Raw genomic sequence first — 22,367 nt, forward strand, 5'->3', positions numbered from 1 at the left:
GATGTGTAGACAATATACCCATGATTCGCCATTGTTGATCATGTAGCTATCTTCGTCTGTGTAGGTTTGTATGTATGAAGGAACCGTCTGTTTGATTGTTGTTGGTTCACGAAGTAGAAGACAAACACAGCTTCTAGTACTCGTGCGACTATTTATGACCTAAAAGATGTACTGCTCAACCAACATGATCAATGAATACTGTACGACAAATCAAACATTTATTGTTATCCGTTTTAACTGAGTAATTCCACTTTATATTCGCTGCATGGCGATTTGTGGTTATCGTTGAATAGCGATTTGTGCAGCAATACTCGGCCTTTGTAAAGGGTGTTAGTCAACGCCGATTTGCGGTGTTAAACGATACTAGTATAAATTGATAGTGAACGTTTGTCCATAATAACCCCACGGATCTAAAAAAAAACCCACGGGTTGAACCACATATCTTAAGAAATGAAGTCAGGAAGAGAAAAGACACATTGACTAGCCTTTTATTTATAATATATGGATACAACATTTCACAGGATAACAATAATGATTTCAAAAGGCAATTGGAGGTGTCACAGGAGTCTCGTGTGGGCCATTAATTTAGTTCTTATGCCTCTTTGCATGCCCCGATCTCCACAATGTCGGACTTGTTTTTGCGTTTATAGTCATTTGTCACTGACGACTTGCGGTTCGTGGTTGGATTTTCTTAAATCGATAGATAGCGATTTTTGGCTTCTGCATGAAGTCGATCGATGACATCACTGTATGGCAATTTGTGGTTATCGAATATTAGCGATATGTGGGGTCGCATCATAGCGATTTGAGGGTATTGTTCGACTGTCGATCTAAGCGCGATGACAATGGTTGTTCAAGTAAGCTTTTTTGGGGCATTGACCAAGGTTGCGCTTCATTTTATGATCCAAGTAGGCTTTCAACCGCGCAGGTGATAGCATACTTAGATCATAAAATGGAACGCAACCGTGGTCAATGCCCCAAAAAAGCTTACTTGAACAACCATTGTCATCCCGCTTTGATCGACATTCGAACAATACACTCAAATCCCTTCGCTGCGATGCCACATATCGCTAATCAACGATAATCACAAATCGCCATACAGTGATGTCATCGATCGACTTCATGCAGAAGCCAAAAATCGCTATCTATCGATTTAAGAAAATCCAACCACGGAGCGCAAGTCGTCAGTGACAAATGACTATAAACGCAAAAACATATCCGGCATTGTGGAGATCGGGGCATGCAAAGAGGCATAACAACTAAATTAATGGCTCACACGAGACTCCTGTGTCCCATACCTATCTGTCGATTCCATCAGAGCCTGTCATGAAAGAAAAAATATTAGACACTGAATTAAGTTTCACAAGAAATGCATACCTCCTCGCAACATTGATTACATACCAAAAGACTTGTAAAACTGTAGCGATCGTTGCCGGAACTCAGGTCGGGAGGAATGTAGGTTTGAACGTTTGGTGGTACTTCGGTATGGTATTGTTGCATGATGGACATTACACGAGTTAGCTATTTGACAAGCTTATCGCAATGGGAAGCAATATAATGTTTTACATACTTGTTCATTGCAAGGGCCTTGTTGTTTTTTATTACAGGTAGGTTGTTTCTTAAACATCTTCTTGCCAACCAATTCTAATGCACCCTTTGCCCTCCGACGACTACGATCAGAGGCAGGTTTTCTTTTGATACCCTTCGCTTCATGAATATGTCCATCATAATCAACAACGTTCACTACTGACTTGTTAAAGATAATGTTTATGCTTCGGTGCAACTTCTCAGGAGTGTCAAGCGAAACATGATTTTGACCTACGCTTTTCGATTTCATTATCTTCGTCTGGTATTCATTCGCTGCAACGGACTTAATGTGAATTAACTCCACGTTTTCAAGTAACTCCGTTGCAGCTTTTCTCACACATGCATAGCCTTCTTCACTTCTCGATGCCAAATCAGCAACATGCATGAATGACCTACACAGTTGTTGGTAACGAGAGGCTATGTGGCACTTCTCGTCAACACCAGATTTACTCGCATTGTCCATAACGAGCATTTCAATCTTCGCGCGTCTGGTCCATCTTCGCATTACGTAAGACTCAGGTATTTCTTGTATCTTCTCTTGATTGAGTGCCTTTAATGCATGACAGCATAGAATGCCTTTGAATTCATACATTTTGCACGAACATTCTACCCTTCCGTTGTCAACATTGTACGTGACATGTGCTTCTTGCCTTTCTTGATGCTTTTCGCCCTGACAAAAAATATGGTATTTGTGCATATTCTCGGTTTGCACGAGTCCTTCTATTTTGTAATTCATGACATGCAACACCTCTTTATTGATCCATTCAAATACAGTTAGTGTATACAGAGCTGCAGGTCGCATCAATATTTCCATGCCAAAAGTTTGAGGTCGTGTATTGAAGCATTTCACGTCTTGTTCAAGCTCATTTTGTCTTAGACCCTCTACAAATAATTCATATTGTTCCATGAAACGAAACATTGTTAAACATGAATACAGGGTTTTCTTCAGGGTGGCATGCATAGATTCGGCTCTTTGTGTGCTTATCATACCTGTACAAAAGTATTATCTTCCATATGCCAATGCCCACTTCTCTTTTTCTGCATATAAATTTTGTAACCACAGACAGTCAGTAAGGTCGTATGTCTTAATCATTTTGTCTCAATCCGACTTAAAAGTGACCTCGTCTACGCTATGAAGTACACACCTTGTAAACGTTTTGTCAAACCCTGTATTCTGATTAAATATGTGTCCTATGTTCTTTGCTGCATTTTGAAAGATATGCCACAAACATAGGCGATGATGTGCATCTGGCCACACATGAAGCACTGCAGTTGCAATTGCGTGATCACCATCTGTAAGTACAGTTTCAGGATGCTTCTCGTTCATTGCCTGTGTAAATACTCTGAACAACCACTCAAAGCTTTCCTTGGTCTGGTCATACACAAAAGCACCGCCTAATATACAACTCTGTGCGTGATGGGTCACTCCCACAAACTGCGCAAATGGCCACTGTTCAGTATTAATCTTTACTATAGTATCAAACACAAGCACATCATTGAAGCATTCATAATCTACTCTAGACTTTGAATCTGCCCAAAACATATTCACAGCATATCCATCTTCGTCCACTTGCATTGCACTAAAGAAACCATGCTCATTGCTTGATTTATTCTGTAAGTAGCGAACCAAACAACATATTTCTCCGTTCTTCATGTTATCTGTCCTCTTCCTTCTCAAGTGGTTTCTTAGATTCAAAGGAGTGAATGACACATTTTCGCGACCACCATCTATGCGGGTAAACAAATTGTATGTCTTCCTTGGTGCAATGCCGGCACTATCGGCTATTTCAGCCATTGCAGCATGTGCTACAGTTACTTTACGATGTGACCTTAGCATAGCAGTCATAAATGATGCAAATAAATCATGATTATGATCACTGATTAAAGTACGCACGACAAATTTCTCATTCAGATGTCTTCTCAAAACCAATCTCGCCTGACATCCACATCTTGATTCTGGCATGCTCCTTGTTGGATTTTCCATTGATTTCTTCCAACCTTGCTTAGAACAGACATATGTCTTTCTAACCAAGACACCCTGTGCATTTTTTGACCAAGAAAACCTTCTCACACTGAAGCCAACTTTTAAGACATAATCATTGTAAAATTTATATGCATCTTCCTCGTTATTAAACTGCATTCCTTCTACAGGAACATAGTCACGTGTAATTCCATGTACATTCCCAGTTCCTACTGTATGAAAATCTACCTCATTATTGAATTGCATTTCTTCTCCTGAAACATTCAAGTCAAGTGTACTTCCGTGTACATTCCCGGGGCCTACACTTTTATTATGTGCACTGTCATCAAAATCTACCTCATTATTGAATTGCATTTCTTCTCCTGAAACATTCAAGTCAAGTGTACTTCTGTGTACATTCCCGGGGCCTACACTTTTATTATGTGCACTGTCATCAAAATCTACCTCATTATTGAATTGCATTTCTTCTCCTGGAACATTCAAGTCAAGTGTACTTCCGTGTACATTCCCGGGGCCTACACTTTTATTATGTGCACTGTCATGGTAGTCTAACTCATCATTGAATTGCATTTCTTCCGCTGGAACATTCAAGTCAAGAGTGGGTCTAATGCCTGCACCCTTCTTTTCATGTGCATTGTTAGTGCAGATGTTCAATACTTCAGTTGCGTTATAAGTATAGATATTCAATTCTCTAGATCTTTCGATGGATTCAGCTACATCGTCTTTATTACAACCTGATGATAAGCTCAACAATGTTTTAAGCAATATATCAATTTGTGTTTTGCAGCAAAATAGCAAACAAATTGAAATTAACTAACAAAACGGGAGTCTGTTACTAATACAGCGGTTTGAGATACAATGCATGCGATGAATGAATGTAGGATACCTGATGGGGTAGAGGCCCTTCCTAGCATCTGCAAACAAACATTCTTGTCAATAGGTCCCAGCGTCTTACAAATATCGATAAGTTTCCAACCTTCGTAAGAACAAGATCTACCTGCAATAACCAGACAATGCCTTAATGGCACATAAGACGACATGCCTTCTTCATCGATCGCATGATGAGATGAAAAGCTACTCACGCTGCCTTAATGGCACTGGTTGGAATGTTTGTGCATCATTGCTTTCTTCGATAATGCCTAACAACAACGTCAAATAAAATAAGACAGTGGAATGTTTTGTAAGCAATATATCAATTTGGGTTAGCAAGCGGCATAGCTTTACTACGATTTAATCAGGATGCATATAACAACGGATACCACTAGGGTTAAGCAAGTCAAAGCAACGATTTAATGCATGACAGTATCAAATCAAGTGCAGTTTGATGTTTGCTTATACTGAGCATCGACTTATCGCTTACCATGCCAATAAAATACACATGTCGTACATGTGTGTTGACGATAACGATCTCATAATATCCACGAGGCTCTAAAGCGAGTTCAATAGAAGTCGCTGAGAGAGCAGCGATATGCATGCGAAAATCGCCCCGCCATTCGTGTAACGATGTGTTTCTGCATCCACATGTTTTCAAAGTCTGTGTACAAATATCTTACAAATACATATTACATGAAATATAATATCTTACACAAACGATATGTATGCATAGCGATTTGTAAGATATTGAAAATCAATGCGGCAGTTCAGCATAATAACTTACAAATCGACGATACAAAACTATACTATCTAAAAGGTTGATAAATATATTGCACAATAAATTACAAATCGATAAGGAAGAACTTGAGCATAATAGCAATCAAATCGATATTAACTAATAAAAATGTATCTCACAAAAATGGGAGTCTGTTACTAATACAGCGGTTTGAGATACAATGCATACGATGAATGAATGTAGGATACCTGATGGGGTAGAGGCCCTTCCTAGCATCTGCAAACAAGCATTCTTGTCAATAGGTCTCAGCGTCTTACAAATATCGATAAGTTTCCAACCTTCGTAAGAACAAGATCTACCTGCAATAACCAGACAATGCCTTAATGGCACATAAGACGACATGCCTTCTTCATCGATCGCATGATGAGATGAAAAGCTACTCACGCTGCCTTAATGGCACTGGAAGGAATGTTTGTGAATCTTTGCTTTCTACCATGATGCCTAACGATAGCATAAATGAAGAGAAGACACTGAAATGTTTTGTAACGCAAGGCAGGCACGAGAAGGCGACAGTGTGTTGTACAACAGGATAAAAAACAAAGCGGAAAGCTAGACTGGAGACGAAGGCAAAGTTTTGGTTGATAATGGGAGCAACTGTTACAGCAGATGGCGCAGGGGTTTAATGAATAGGGAACGTCTCCACTTTAAATGGTTAACATCAAACTTTCTGGATGGAGGACTTTTTTGTCTTTTTATCGACCTGTCGTTTCACAACTTTTGAATGGAGGATATTTTTGTCATTTCCTCGAACCGTCATTTCAGGGCAGGAAAAGCAAGTAAGGGTGATTCAGTCTTTGCAACAGCATCAGAGTCCGATGCAAAGTTATGTCAACATACACGGGAATACGAGCCCCATGTGCTTGAATATGTGGCGCTCATTCGATCCCCCGAACACAGACGTGGGATTCAGTGAATCATCGGGGGTGAACATACACCACCCTCTCGTTGTTGTGTCTGCAAGCAAGAAAAAGGGAAAATAGAGTTTTGGGGGTTTTACATGTTTCCAGCCATTGCAACCGTCAACAGACAATGGTGGTAGACAGCGACTGGTCACCATCCACCGACTGTCACTGAAGGTTGCTTTGGCCAGCTGTCGGTGGAGATTTAGCCTGAGCAATGCCTGTATAAACATATATATAAAAAAAAAACTTTTCTCTTACCTTTCATCGGCGTCTACCGGGAAGACTTGTCGATGGCTAAGTGCTGCCATGGAGTGGCCTTCACTGACGGAACCTTGCGTTGCCTGTGCATCATCTCGATGGCAGCGAACGAGAGTCATATCCCATCGGCCGCTGGTGAAGATGACAACAGACGACAGGGATTTCTTCCCCTCTCTTCCACCGAGAGGTCAATGGTGGATGACGGCGGTCACCGTCGCCATTGACTAATCGTCAGAGCCAGTAGCCTTGGCCGACCGACAGTGGAGAGGGTAACCCTGACGACTATAAAAAGAAAATATACACCCTTACCTATGCCGACTATCCGGCTACTATTGTCGGCAAAGGGAAGGGAGTCGGTCGTCGGTAATGGAGGCCTCAACGGTTTGAAACAGAAGGGCGAGGGGTTTTGCCCTTTCAGTTTCTAAGAAACCAAATGTTTCAGTTTCTCATAAACTGAAACTCTCTTTAGTTTTAAAATGCATACCTGGTTGCGGGTCGGGTCTAGATCCAGACCCGGCAGCTAGACCTAATTTAAGAGACCAGACCGAATTTGTATCATGGGATCGGACCAGACCTGAATCTATTTGAGGTTCCAGGTTTGGGTCAGACCCGGACCCATTTGGGTTCCAGATCTGATCTGGACAGGATGGGTCAATCCCGATCTATGTACCAGATCCATTAAGGAATCGGGTCAGGACCCGATCCATTGGATGAGAGTGAACCCAGACCCATTTATGCTATCGAGTCTGGGTCTAACCCGATCCACAGATCTGGATCTGGATCCAACCCAGATCTTTTATAGATCAGGTCCGGGTTTGGACCAAGTCAAGTTCTTGGATCCAACTTGGACCCTTATTGGATCGGGTCTAGGTCTGGTGCGGGTCAGGTTTCTTGACCCGATCCAGATCAGGATTGTGTTGAGGTCTGGATCTGACACAGATCCTGTTTGGATTGGGTCCAGATCTAAACAGGTTTCAAGATCTAGATTTGGCCCAAATTTGTTACGGATCTGAATATGGGCCATGAGATCAAACATGAGACCCAATTATTATGGGTATGGATCTAGACTGGATCCTACCCAGGATCCATTAGAACTGGATCTGGATTTGAAGTCAATCGGAAGTTCGAAATAAGATCCACGTACTATTTAAACTCATTTAAAACTGAATTGGTTTTGTGGTCGATATAGGGCATTTTGGGACCAATTCAGAGTCATTCTTTACTGGTTTCTATCGATTTTTCATTGGTTCCTAAATATAGAAACCCTGTTTTCATGTATCTATGAAGGAATAAGGATTTTCTCATTCAGTTTTAGGGGTTTATGAGCTTTTGTATATGTTTCAAACTGGTTTGATTGTTTCAAAATTGGTTCAAGCCTTTAGTTGATTGATTATGGGTTGTTTCAGACCGATTCAGAGTATTACAAGACCAGTTCTAGCTTAAAGACCCTGGGTTTACCCATAAGGGTATGTTTTTATCATTTTCATGCTTTATACGTGTTTATTGTTAAGGAAGCATGGCGTATGAATGTCTAATACATGTGTTTTATGTTATTTAAGTTATGCATAATGTTTTAAGCATGAATTATGACTAAATTCATGACATTTGTGATATATTTTCATCAAAATTTATTTATACATATAAGTTGAAGCATGAATTTATATTTTTGATGATATAATGTATGTTTTGTCATAAATATACATGCATTATTATGTATGCATGGATATGATCCATAATACAAATATGTTTGCGATAAAAGATCTCGATTAATTGACTCATCCAATCACTAAAGTGATCTAAGTTGTATTGATTGAAGATTCTTTGGACCGTGTTAAAATTCAATATTATGATTGTGTGTGACTTTATGAAACAATGATTCTACCCAAAGGTAGGTCATTGTATTCCAAATTCATACAGAGTGTAATAATAGATGTGTAAATCAGCTCATGAAGCATGTTCGTACCTAAAGGTATAGTATTGAATTGCCTCTGGTTATATGATATGCTAGTTTTATCAATTAAAGTCAATTTCTTGTGAATTGAAGAGGTGAAGCAACCATGAGTATTATCGCTTTCACCGAAGTGGAACGATAATGACCCAATTATGCTTGTCCTAAAAAAGGTAAATAATAAAGAGTCTCAGTTTTTACCTTTTCAACATGAGTCTCGTCTGGGCAATAATAAGGTTTTTCCTTTTCGTTACTTGTTGTATCAGGTTCTTTTATCATTGATGGTTCCAGTAACATGTCCTTGTTAGATGGATCCAATTTTTAAGATTGAAAAGAAATAGTATTATTCACTCTCAGTTACATGAACCTAGATTTGGCTCTTAGAATTGATGAACCTCTCACTCTTTTAGAGTGGAGTATAGCTGAAGAGAAGGCTACTTCTAAGAAGTGGGAGTGCTCGAATAGACTTAGTTTGTTGTTTTTGCAATCTCAAGTGGTTAAGAATATTTAAAGTGTCATCCCTCACTGCAGGACAGTGAAAGAATTTCTGGGAGTCATTGAGGCTCAATTTGTCAGTTCTAATAAGGTTTGGGCTAGTACACTGATGTCCAAATTGATGTCTATGAAATATTCTAGCGAGACTCACATTCGACAACACATCTTGGAGACGAGAAATATTGCATCTCAGTTGAATGACATCAAGTTCGCTATTTTTAACTCCTTTTTGGTCTATCTGATTTTGACCAGGACAATATAGGTGGGGTGGTTTTTGAAAAATATGAGCACATGCAATCAAATCAGAAGGCTCTAAGTCCTAAAGAGATAGAATTTTGAAATATTTGAAGAAGCAAACATTGTTTTCAATCAAACCTAGATTGAGGAGGGTTGTATTAGACCTAAGTCTATGTGAGCATGAAAATTTCCTCCTCAATATGGTCCTATCAAACCATACCTAGTCTATATGCATTCCATGTCAGCTGGGTTCAGGTCCAGGCTCCTAGGTTCACATGATATCATAAAGCAAAGCTGACATTCCATGGAAATCGATTTTGACAATTTGAACTAAGTAGAGCATTAGATTGATCAGGCGAAGACAGGTCCCATCACGGTCGCCAAACCTGTTATCATCGCAAATTTTTTTACTTTTTGCGAGTCAAACTGACCTTTGAAAAAGATTTTGAAAATAACTCGCCTCCGTTTTTAAAATGCGGGATAATTCCGAAGAATGGGACTCGCCTGTCGGTACGAGGTTCAACCGTTCCTGCCACCTTTAACAGGGGTAATTGAACCAAGGATCAATCTTATGCTCTACTCTATTCAACTTGTCTAAATCATATTCTAATTTCTAAATGCACATAGAATCAGGCATGTGCTATGAATTTTCAGAAAATGCACATTTTGAAAACATGATGTTTGCTTTGAAATATTTAGAAAATGTAAATTTTGGAAAATCGTGAATTGGGATTTGAAATGTACTTCTGAGAGAAATAAAAATCGATTTTGAGGAATCCTTGACATTTGGTGAAAATCGATTCTGAGAAACTTGGTTTCTCTGAATTCAAACTTTGAACTTGAAAATATAACTTGAAATTTCGAATTTTGAACTTGAGAAATACTTGAAACATACTTTGAGATTTTCATATTCTGAGAAAATCGATTTCTCCATATGACTTAGAAAATTTTGAGAAAATGAAATTCTTTGAATTCAAACTTTGAAATTGAAATTCTAACTTAGAAAATTTGAATTTGGAACTTGGGAAATACTTGAAATATTCTTTGGAATTCAATGCTTTTGGGAAAATCGATTTTGCTATAAGACTTAGGAAATTTTGAAAAAATGAACTTCTTTGAATTGAGATTGGAATTGGCAAATGCATGAAATGAATGAATATGGATTTGAGGAATTGAGAAATACTTTTTGTATTTTTTGAGAAATGCAGTGCATTTTGAAGTTAGCCTAAGAGTGTAGGCTGAATGTGGCTAATGTGAAGATCATAAATCTAAGTATCATTCGTATTCTGACTATGGCCATAAATACAAATTCCACCAAGTTTATAAACTTCATAGAAGCTAGTGCATGTGCCATTCGTGTAGACCATGGTGAGTTTGAATATGCATGAATCATCATCCATCACACATTAACATTATTTTAAAAAAAATAAACTATATGCAATGCAACCTAAGCTAAACAGGAAATGTAAATTCTTATTCCAAAGTTTAATTACAAATTACATCACTATTGAAATTTAAATACATGAAAAATAAAGTCTTCAATGTACCTGCAAAACTAGAAAACTTGATTAATGAAAATATGTTGGCTTTTCTAGATTTATCCAGTAATATCTAGAAATTACTGGATTTTGCTAGATATAAGCCTTTTCCTTGATTCCCTTAAATAAAAATGATAAAGTATGAAATAAAATGGAATAAATAAGGAAGATAAGATATGAAATTTCGAAATTGGGGTCAAAATGACCAAAATACCCCTAATAACAAGACTATGGCCTTGAAATTAGGGTTTTTAGAAAGATATTTTATAAAATGCAAGTTTTGAAATTCAAATGAAGATAAATCAAACTAAATATGATATGACATGATTAAAAATATGAAAATTAGGGTTAGGGATTTCGAAATTTAGGTCAAATGACCAAATTGTCCCTGATAGCAAGACTATGGCCTTGAAATCAGGGTTTTCTGAAATAGATTTTGGTAAAAACTTAGGTTTTATGCACTAAATGAAATCAAATGAGCCTCAAATTAAACCTAAAGCATCCTAATATGATTATGAACATGATTAAACCCTAAAAATATATGCTTATGCACGAAAATCCAATAATATCACAAAAACTGTGATTTTAGCAGTGTTTTTGGATCTATCAGGAACCCGGTTTTGCAATTTGCTTAATTCAGCCATCAATTGGATTCCAAAATTTATCAAATTTGGTACCTGCACTTGTTATAACCCTAATTTTGAATTAGAATTATAAAAATAATTTTTTGACATTAAATTAATCCGAAAATTGTATTAAACCCTAAAAATATGCTATTTTTGACCTAATTCACCAACCAGTCTCAGTCCAAGACCTGAACCAGGGGTCAAATCTCTATGGAAATTTATGAAATTTTACAGAGACTAACTAGAAAGAAAAACAGAGATTTCCCAATTTACAGATCGGAAACATCATCTCCGGTTAGGGAGAAACCCTTCCGGCAATCTGAGCTAAAATATATCACTCTTAACAGGGATTAAAACAGCTATTCCAGATTAAAAATACAGACATAAATAGCAATTCTAAATAACAATCTCTGAAATTTTAGTGGTGAACAGTAGACATAAAAATAACAATACTCACTTTTTACAGATCTAAAATCGGATCTATGGTTTGGGATTTATGACTAACACAAGTCTGATTAGGGTTTTGGTAAACCCTAACGAGTTTTAACTTTAAAAACAGATTCTCTAAAAGGGGAAAATACTAAACAGTGATCAAAAAATCCGAAAATTTCACAAAAGACAGATCTACTCAATTTGAATCCATATCACTTTACAGATCTAAAATCGGATATAAGATGAGAAAAATATCATAACAGCAAGTTACCTTCTTGATTTTAACCACGATTTTAAAGCTTTAAAAACCCGATTTGATGTCTGATTTTTTTGACAGAGTTCCCGAGATCCAAAACCTCTGATTTTTCTACAGTAACTCAATAACTCATGCATGCATCACATATAAAAAAATCAGAAATAAACAATGATTGCTTCAATCCGAAATAACATCATCTTAGTGTTCTAAACCTAGAACACACAAAGAAATTTAAGAAACTTGAAAAACCATGCATTAACTAATGTAAATAAATAAAATAAACCATAAAACAGTAAATAAAAATTATTTCTATGCTATAGAACGTAAAACAAACATGAATAAACCATGAAAATAAATTAAAAACAGGGAATCAATGGCTGGAATTTGATATCACCTTTAAAACATAGATTTAACCCATTAAAAAGGGTAAATCATATATTTTATTGGTTAATAATGCAAAGAATCATATTAAAATTAATTCTAATGGATTAAAATCTCTGTAAATCATCCAAAACAGGGTTAGATCACCTTCTTGGATTGTTCTTGTTGGTTCTTGATGGTTCTTGAGGTGAATCCATGAAGGGGATGACACCAATGGCTAAAATTGATTTAAAACATGAAAAAGCATTAAATAAAACTAAAAAATATTAAAAATATTACCTTGGTGCTTGCAGCTGCAATGGAGGAAGGTGGAGGTGCTGGAGAGGAGAGAGAGGCCACGAAAATTTGAGAGAAAAGAGCCCTCCTTTTGGCCCCCCTTAGGTCCTTTTTTATAGTTTTTCAAAAAGTCACTTAATTAGGGTTAATTAAGAGGTTTTTCATTTTTTAGGACTCTTTCTAATAAATCCACTAAAGGCAATGATTTTTTATGGTTTTCTAACCTAGGTGGGACTCTAATTAATCCCTAATTAGCCCCTAACTAAACCTAGAAAACCCCCAAATGTGATGCCACTTGGCATCTTTCACATTTGGGTTTTTAAAACACCTTTAAAAACATTTAAAAACACTAGTTTTAAAAACTAATTTTCAAAATGAGTTTTAAAAATGGTTTTGACTCTTCTAAACCTCTAACACTAACCAAGACATCAACTAACCCTAGTCTAGCCCTGACTTACTCGAATATGGCACCACCCCGAGTGGGCCCTACTTGAGTTTTTCAAAAAAAACGATTTTAAAACTTGAAATTGAAGGAGTTTTCAAAAGATTTTCAAAAGTAAACTTAAAATTAGGATTTTTGAAATGGCATAAGGTCCTAACTGAGTTAGAATTCCTCTGGATATGGTGCCAACTGAGTGGGCCCACATCGAGTTTTAGAAATTTTGAAATAAACACTGAAAATGGCTTTGAAAAAGGGTTAAAATTGACATTTGAAATTCAAGATTTTTGAAAATAGGGTCTCATGCGAACTGGAACTCCGGGTTAGAGTCCTGAACCCTTAGGACTCTGAGTTTTTAGATTTTAAAAGCTAAATGAAAGAATTTTCAAAAGATTTTATCAAGAAATGATGAAATAAGTCAGAAAACACAGTCAGGGTTAGACTCCTAACTCGACCGAACTCTAAAATAGAGTCCTGAACTAACTGGACTCTGTAAAATGACCTAAATTTTGAAAGCAAACGGAAAAGATTGAAAATGGAAGTAAAACAGACTTCAAAACAGACTCCTGACCGGATCAGGTCTCTGAGACAGAGTCCTGATCGGACTGAAACTTTTAAAATTTTGAGAAATTTGATGAATAGAGGAATTCAGAAGCGACACCACCTCAATGGGTCTCATCTGTGAATTGAAATCGATTAAAATTTGAATTTTAAATGAATCCAGATTGTTTCCTTGAGAAAATATTTCGAAATATAAAGTCCTGGGGTTGGAAAATGACAGAGTATTGAATAAAGACCCAGGTTTTGAAATTGATTTTGAAATAAAAGCTTTAAAATTCAAATCTGGATTGAATGTTTTGAAATAGGAGTGCTGGATCTCGAAAATGAGATGCAATGACCTGCAATGCTATGTAATGACATGCAATGCTATGCAGAATACATGCAATGACATGCAATGATCTGTAATGACTTATGAAATGGACAAACACTGGATGAGGGTGAAAATTTGGGGTGTTTACACACCCTAGATCGTGTGTTCATCTTTTGCTCCTTGTTGATGACGCCTCAGTTATATTGATGGATCGTGGTGCATCAGATCTACCATCATGTGGAGATTGCGTGGAGCAGATCTGACATCATGATCGTGGTACATCAGATCAGCAATCATTTTGTGATTGGGTGGAGCAGATCTGAGATCGTGCAGTAATTGGATGTCGTGTAGCATGGAGCGTTGATGTTGGATCAGATCTGAATGGTGTGGCTGACTGACTGTTGCTCGTATCAGAGTCGTGTTGATGTGGTAGGTGTTAAATCTGTAGTGCTTGCTGTCGTTGGAATCAGATTTGCTCGTATCAGAGTCGTGTTGATGTGGTAGGCGTTAAATCTGTAGTGCTTGCTGTTGTTGGAATCAGATTTAATCAGATCTGATTAATTTTTGTTGAAGTTCAGATGTGAAATCAATTTTTGTCATCTAAAATTAATTTTTATAGTGGTGATCAGATTTATTATCTTGCTGGTGGCGTCTATGATATATATATATATATTGCAAGACAAGGATTTTATTTCAGCTGGAATCTATTTCTTTACTATCAGTTTGCTCGTGATTACTTTCTGGTTATTATTATTATCCGGCTCATTAGCTAGCTACTGTCAGCAGTGAAATACCATGGCTGAAATAAAGTCCAGTGATGGTGAAGAAAGGTTTAAAGTGTCTGCAGAGTACAAAGCTTTTGCTAATCCCTTCTCTTATGGGTCGTCCGTAAAGCTGGACGACAATAATTATAAAAGGTTGTCGAGGACTTTTATGATGTCTGTGTCAGGACATCGTCGAAAACATATTTTGTTAAAAAAGGAACTAACAGAGAAAACTGGGAAATATGCCACATGGCAGGAAGATAATGACATTGTTATGTCTTGGATTATGAACAGTGTTCAGCCACATATTGCAGACGACTTAATTTACTATTCTACTGCAAAGAAGATGTGGGATTCATTACGTGACACGTACTCTCAAGACAAAAATGTCAGTAGAATTTTGTAAGTTGAGCAAGAGATATTTCAGTTGCAGCAGGGTGATCAGAATCTTTCCCAATATTATGCATCAGTTAAATCAGCCTATAAAAGGCTCAACTCTGTTCGTCCTCCCTGCTGCACTAATCATAAAACCCATCAGGAGTACACTATGGTGGCTCGTTTTCTATCAGGATTATCTCCAGATTACTCAGTAGCCAAGGTGCAAATGCTTACTAGCTCAGAGATCCCTACTCTAGCTGATGCCTACAACCGGTTAAGTCGTCTTGCTGTTACCCTTCCTCCGCCTCACGGAGACTCTCAGACTTCAGCTCTTGTTGTCACAGGTGGAGGAGGGCATGGTTTACCTAGTTCTTCCAGAGGCAGAGGTCGTTGAAGAGGCAGTGGAGGTCGTAGCAGACTTCAGTGTACATATTGTGGCAAGCAAGGGCACCTTGAGGATCGTTGTTGGGATAAGAACCCTAAAATTCGCCCTCAGAGCTCATTATCGTTCCCCAAAGCAACAACTCCGGTTGTCTCTTCCATCACTGAACCTGTGCCTACTTCTTCAACCAATACGATTAATCTCAGTCATGCAAAATATGATCAGCTTCTTTCTCAGAGTTCTGCATTTGTGTCTGCCTCTATTGTAGTGACTGATGTGGCATGCTCTGCGGGTACTCAGTTGGATGATGGAGGTAAGATATGAATTATTGATTCTGGCGCCTCTCAACACTTTTGTGGAGATTCACATAGTTTCTCTACACTGGTTCATACATCTTTCCCTCGTCATGTTAAATTGGCAGATGGTAGATTATCCCCAATGGTGGGGCAAGGAGATGTGCATTTTACCCCTACATTACGGATTCAATATGTTCTCCATGCTCCACAGTTTCCTAAGAATTTATTATCCGTAAGCCAGCTTACAAAAGAACTAAATTGTCGAGTTATATTTGATTCGGGTTCTTGTGTATTTCAGGATTTGCTGTCTGGGAAGAAGATTGGTGGAGGCCATGAGGAGGGAGGTGTTTATATCTTACACAACCTGTTGGAGTAGCAACTTTGTGTGTGGAATCGAGTTCTAATTCCTACCAATGGCATCTCAGATTGGGTCATCCTTCTCTTTCCAAGCTTCAAAGAGTCATTCCACAGGTCTCTTCTACAGCGTCCTTTCAGTGTGAAGCATGTCAGTTGGGCAAGCATCATCGTAGTTCTTTTTCTTTAAGTCAGAGTTGTACTAGTCAAAGTCCTTTTGATCTAATTCATGTTGATGTTTGGGGGCCTAGTCGGGTTCCTAATAGGTTTCAGTCCAAGTATTACCTTGTCATTGTGATGACTACTCTAGAGTGTCTTGGGTCTTTTTAATAAAGGAGAGATCTGAAGTCTTGTGTATTCTCCAATCTTTTATTCTTGAAATAAATACTCAATTTGGTTCCATTGTTAAAATTGTTCGCATTGATAATGCTCTTGAATTCAAATCTAGCAAACTATTACAATTTTATCGGGATAATGGGATTTGCCCTCAATTTTCATGTGCCCATACGTCCCAGCAAAATGGGGTAGCTGAAAGAAAACACCGACACCTTTTGAAAGTAACTCGAACCCTTATGATTCAAACAAACATGCCAGCTTCTTTTTGGGGAGATGCCCTTCTTACTTCTTGTTACCTTATTAACAGAATGCCTTCTACTGCTCTTAATGACCAAATTCCTATCAGACAACTTTATCCTGATTGTTCTTTGTTCAAAGTTTCTCCTATGGTATTTAGTTGTGTTTGTTTTGTGCAAAAACTTGGACCTACTAGGGACAAACTAGCTGCACAGGCAACTAAGTGTGTCTTCCTTGGGTATCCAAAAAACCAAAAAGGGTACAAATGTCTTGACCCCATTGCTCGTAAAGAGTATATCAGTGCAGATGTCACATTCTTTGAGACCATTCCTTACTTCTCGCCGTGCGCGTCTCGTGTGAATCCTGATATGTCCACATCATTTCCCTTACCCATTCCTCCCATTCCTTTGGAGTCAGTTCCTTTATTGCCTTCATTATGTTTTGATCCCTCTTCAACTCGGTTCCATGATCCTCCACTGGTGTATACTCGTCGTCAAGCCTCCTCTCGTGGCCCTTCATCGTCTTCTTCTCCTGCAATCAGTGATCCTAATTATGTTGATGATTCTATTGCTTATCCTGATGATCGTAGAGCAGATCCTGAGATTAAAAATGATTTGCCCATAGCCCTGAGGAAAGGCATGCGTCAGTGTACTCTGCACCCAATTTCAAAGTTTGTGTCCACAAACAAGATTGGAAAGAGCATGCAAAACTTTCTATCTGCTTTATCTGCCATCTCCAGTCCTATCAATCATCAACAGGCTTTATTAGATCCTCAATGGAAACAAGCAATGCAAGAAAAAATGGACGCCTTGATTTCTCAAGGGACTTGGGAGCTTGTCGATCCTCCTTCTGATGCAGACATTGTTGGTTGTAAGTGGGTGTACACTATTAAATATCATTTTGATGGCACTCTGGAGAGACACAAAGCTCGTCTAGTCGCCAAAGGCTACACCCAAACATATGGGGTGGACTTCTTTGAGACTTTCTCTCCCGTAGCCAGAATGGGCACTATACGCTTAGTTACTTCTGTGGTTGTTCATCATGGGTGGAGTATGACTCAGCTTGATGTGAAGAATGCTTTTCTGTATGGGGATCTATCTGAGACGGTCTACATGCAACAACCGCCTGGCTTCGAACGACAGGGAGAGTGTGGCAAAGTGTGCAAACTAAAAAAGGTAATATATGGCCTAAAGCAAAGCCCGCGTGCATGGTTTCACAAATTGTTTGAGGTGATGTCTAAATTTGGTTTCCAGAGGTCACCATCAAATCATTATTTGTTCATAAAGAATAGCTCTAAGGGTTTTGTGACTATGGTTGTTTATGTTGATATAATTTTAACTGGAGATAATGAGCAGGAGATTTCAAGCACCAAGGCATATCTGCAGAAATACTTTATTACAAAGGATCTGGGTCCTCTCAAGTACTTGTTGGGAATCGAAGTAGCAAGAAATAGAGAAGGTATGGTTCTTTCTCAGAGTAAATATGTGCTTGATCTTTTACAGGAGACAGGGATGCTTGGTGCAAAACCAACCACTATTCCCATGAATCCTAAACTGTTCTTGTATGACGAGCAATCTGAGGCAGTTGATAGTAAGTCCTATAGGACTCTCATTGGTAAACTTCTCTATGTTACTGTAACTAGGCCTGACATATCATTTGTTGTTGGCAAATTGAGTCAATTCATGGATAAACCAAGAAAAGTTCATTGGGAGGCAGCTATGATGGTTCTTAAATACCTGAAGACATCTCCAGGAAAAGGTCTATTGTTTACAAAAGAGGCAAATCTTGATGTGGTTGCGTATACTAATGCTGATAATGCAGGGTCGGTTGATGATAGGAAGTCTACTACAGGGTTCTGTGTTTTTGTTGGTGGCAACTTAGTTTCATGGAGAAGCAAGAAACAAGCTGTAGTAGCAAGATCAAGTGTTGAGTCAGAATATAGGGTCATGGCACAAACTGCTGCTGAAATGATTTGGATAAAATCTATGCTTACCGGATTGAGCATAAAGGTTTCTCTGCCTATTAAGATGATGTGTTTCATGAGATGACTAAGCATATTGAGATAGATTGTCATTATATTCGGGATATGGTTCAAGTGGGAAATATATCAACTTTTCATGTTTCTTCAGAAGATCAAGTAGCAGATGTTTTTACCAAACCCCTTCCTATCACAGAATTCTCAAAGTGTTGTAACAAGCTGAGCATGATTGATATCTATGCTCCAGCTTGAGGGGGAGTGTTGAGAGTTATTATCGTGAGGGGTTTATTGGGTGGTCTTGTTTATATTTTAACTTTCAATGGTCTCTAGTGTAATTTTCTTTATTGACCCTAATCACTACTTAAAGGTGATTAGGGCTAATCGTGAAGGTACTTTTCTATCTTTTCTCAAACCAAGTTTCAACATATACTTTAATTATATGTAATTTGATTTTTTTATGGTAGATTGGTGGATTTCTTTTGCCATTGGTTGTCTCCAGCTCCAGACCTTTGTTGTTCAAGTCTTAGGTCTCGCATGCATTACATTCAGTTGTGAACGTGATTGAAGTACTTTTGAAGCAGTAAAATATTATTTACTACTAATTACTAAATAATATTTGTCAGTTTGTATATATTTTAACTTTATATATATTTTTATAGATTCATACAAAGAAAAGAAACTGACTTTTGCACAAAAAGTTGAATGGTTTGTTTTTTGTGCAATATAATCATAAATTGAAACGAAGGTATGAGGAGAGAATGAAAAAAAGGAGATCTCGACCCCATTGTCTTAAGAGAAGTCAATGATAATCTTTGAAAATGACACATCACTTACATGAGATCTTGTTGATAAGGCATCCAGAGCGTTAAGGCATAGGGTGGGGGTAAAAATACGTGTAACTAATGTCCTAAGAGAGAAAATGTTTGACAAAGGAAAGAAGGTGGTGAGGGTGGAAGAAGAAGAGGAATAAGCTAACTCTGCAAATAAAACTGAAGAAGAAGAGCAATATATCAATGAAGATGATGATAGACTTTCAAGTTCATCTAAGGATTAAATTTAAGTTGTTATTATAAACTTATTGGGTTTTTTTACTATTTTATACTTAAATACAGTTAAAGTTAATTATGTTATGTGTGTAGATTTGTTAAATGTCTGTATGCTTATATTTTTATTTGGTGATTAATTGGTTATGTTTTAATTTTTTGCATTGGTTATCAGTTGCATGGTTTATTTATTCCATTGTTCTTTGTTTCATTTTTTAACATGGTTATCAGTTACATTATTTTACATTTTTGTAGTGATTAGATTTATTAATTCGTGTTCTAGTAAGTCGATTGAGGGTAGAGGTTTTGGAGGATGCCTCTCAAAGAAACCTGCATTGAAATATTGTACACTATTGACTTAGAGATGCCAAAGAAATAGTGAAGTGTAATTTTTGTGATTTTATAATGCATGAAGGATTGTATAGATTTAAATATCATGTTGTGGGACATATTAACTCCACTGCGAAATTATGTAAACATAGCATTCCTTCTAATATTTGTGTTGAGCTTCTTACTAGTCTTAAAAAAGATGATGAGAGAAAGGCACAAGTACCTGCAACATTTGTGGGACAGAAATTGTATGAAGATGATCTGCCATCATCATCTCAAGCCACTAAAAGATGCAATAAATGAAGGAAATCGTTGAAATGAAGTTTGATACTAAAGAATGAAGATGACTTTTGTATATAGACATATGTTTCAAAATTCTATGTTTAGTTAGATGTATTGTGTTGTTAAATATTTTGTGTTGGACAATGTATTGAGCAGGTTATTTAATATAATTATCTTATAGTGTTTGACGACATATTTTGTTTTGTCTATTGCTTATTGTTGATTGATTTTATGTTGTATACATATTTGTTATTAATTTTAGTAGTTTGTTTACATATTTGTATATATTTTTTTTATTTTTTTATTTGGGGTACTGCCTAGGCTTTTTAGGGGCTCACCGCCTAGGCTCCGCCTAGCGCCTATGACAACTAAGAACAAAACCCACCTAAATTCACTGCAAAGTTATCAAAAAATGATAAGAAGAACGTTAAAATTGGGTGATCTAATCAATGGATTGGTCCAACCAGACACTTGCCACTTTATACTAATCTGACTCAACTTGACTCTAAAATTGATTCCCACTGGTATGGATAATCTATGGAATCAATCAGAATTGGTTAGTTGGACCCAATCTGGCCTGATTTGAGCACACCAATCTGGAATAGACACACACCAGAAAAAAAAACAAAAGAAAAAGGCTTGATAACATGACTACCGACATGACATACAACCTAAGAAGACAACCATTTATGGCATCAGAATTTTTTAATATCAATAGGAGTCCTACCAATGATAAAATGATAATAGAATGTCGAAAGCCAGTACAATGATGGCCATGTGGAAACTGGAAAGTGATGGACGTCTTACTTTTTCTTTATTGCTTGCAGCTTGAAGCTTGAAGCTCCAAACTATGCTTTTCCAGAAACTCACCAAAATTTGGGTCCTGGTGAAACAATGAAGCAAACATAACCTTATTAATATTTCAAGCATCCAGAAATAATGTCGTACTGAAAGAAGTATGAAGAGTTGTCTATATCACAAAAGATGCACTTGTTTTCTTTTTATGAGCAAACACAAAAGCAAAAATAAAAAACAAAAAGCACTTCTATTGCTTTAAATATGCTCTTCATACTTAAGAATACAACATTTCAAGGGTCATAACATGAAAATCTTTCTAAGCATTAGCCAGGGCAGTAAACTGGAAATATTCAGTTGAGATCTAGGTCTTAGTGAATCTGACCTATCCGGATCTAGCTTAATCAAATTTAGAGTTGGATGGAAAAGGCAATATTGAACTTGTACTCGGTTAGCTAATCAGATATATTTTATAAGGAATTGGGTTGGATTACCCTTGGATCCAGATTCAAATGAAAATCTGAAAACTGCATCCGAATCTGATTATTAATCAGATTCACTTGCTATACCGATTCAACTAATCAGATTTGTACTTTTCAGATACTTGACTCAAATGTGATCGATTGACATCCCTAGCATTAGTTCATTTTGGGTAAAACTAAGTGCATTACAATGATGAATGTGAGCCATCAATTTTTTTGTCTTCAAAATAGGAGAGAAATTTTTTAAAACAATGGCAGACCAGACATACCATGAAATAAGGGGTGATGATGCTAAAAAAAGTTGGTCATCATCTCTACAACTGAGTTCAATTGTATCTCCATATTGCTAACTTCTGTCATTAATTTCTTATTCTCCCTCTCCATAAGATCGAACCTTGCGGCAGAGACAATGTGCTCTTTTGTAGCAATTGTTAGCTCTTTATCGCGCTTTGTTACTGAGGAAATCGTTGTTGTAACAAAAGAGAGACGACGTTTTGGTTGTAGAGGCTGGGTTGCAACATGAGAGGGGGCAGTTGGGATGCATGGGTTCCCAATTTTATCAATCGATAGATTTCGATGCATTGGTTCCCAATAGCTTTCGAAATAGAAGGGATCAAATTGTCGTTCGTCAGAATCATACAATACGGCAGGGACACCACCTGAGTTCCAAATGAATAATTCGTCCTTGTAGCGTTCGCGCCAATTCACGTTCCTGCACCCACCACTATTCATCTTCCTTCTCACTTCCAAAGGCATATTTGGGATAAACTGCCACAAGCTAGATTGTATGAGAACTCGACTACCATGCTGCAAC

General features: G+C 37.4%; 1 protein-coding gene across 1 annotated transcript in view; it reads right to left on the bottom strand.

Annotated features, from left to right (window-relative positions):
- Positions 1 to 22,367, bottom strand: part of LOC149812568 (uncharacterized) — a 49,566-nt gene that overhangs the window by 22,391 nt on the left and 4,808 nt on the right. The window contains exon 2 of the mRNA XM_089993086.1: positions 17,034 to 17,174. Within this exon, the coding sequence (XP_089849212.1) occupies positions 17,034 to 17,174 (141 nt within the window). The remainder of the gene's footprint in view (positions 1 to 17,033; positions 17,175 to 22,367) is intronic.

The sequence above is a fragment of the Nuphar pumila genome, chromosome 17, assembly GCF_984573655.1.
Source record: "Nuphar pumila chromosome 17, dmNupPumi1.hap1.1, whole genome shotgun sequence".
Taxonomy (NCBI): Eukaryota; Viridiplantae; Streptophyta; class Magnoliopsida; order Nymphaeales; family Nymphaeaceae; genus Nuphar; species Nuphar pumila.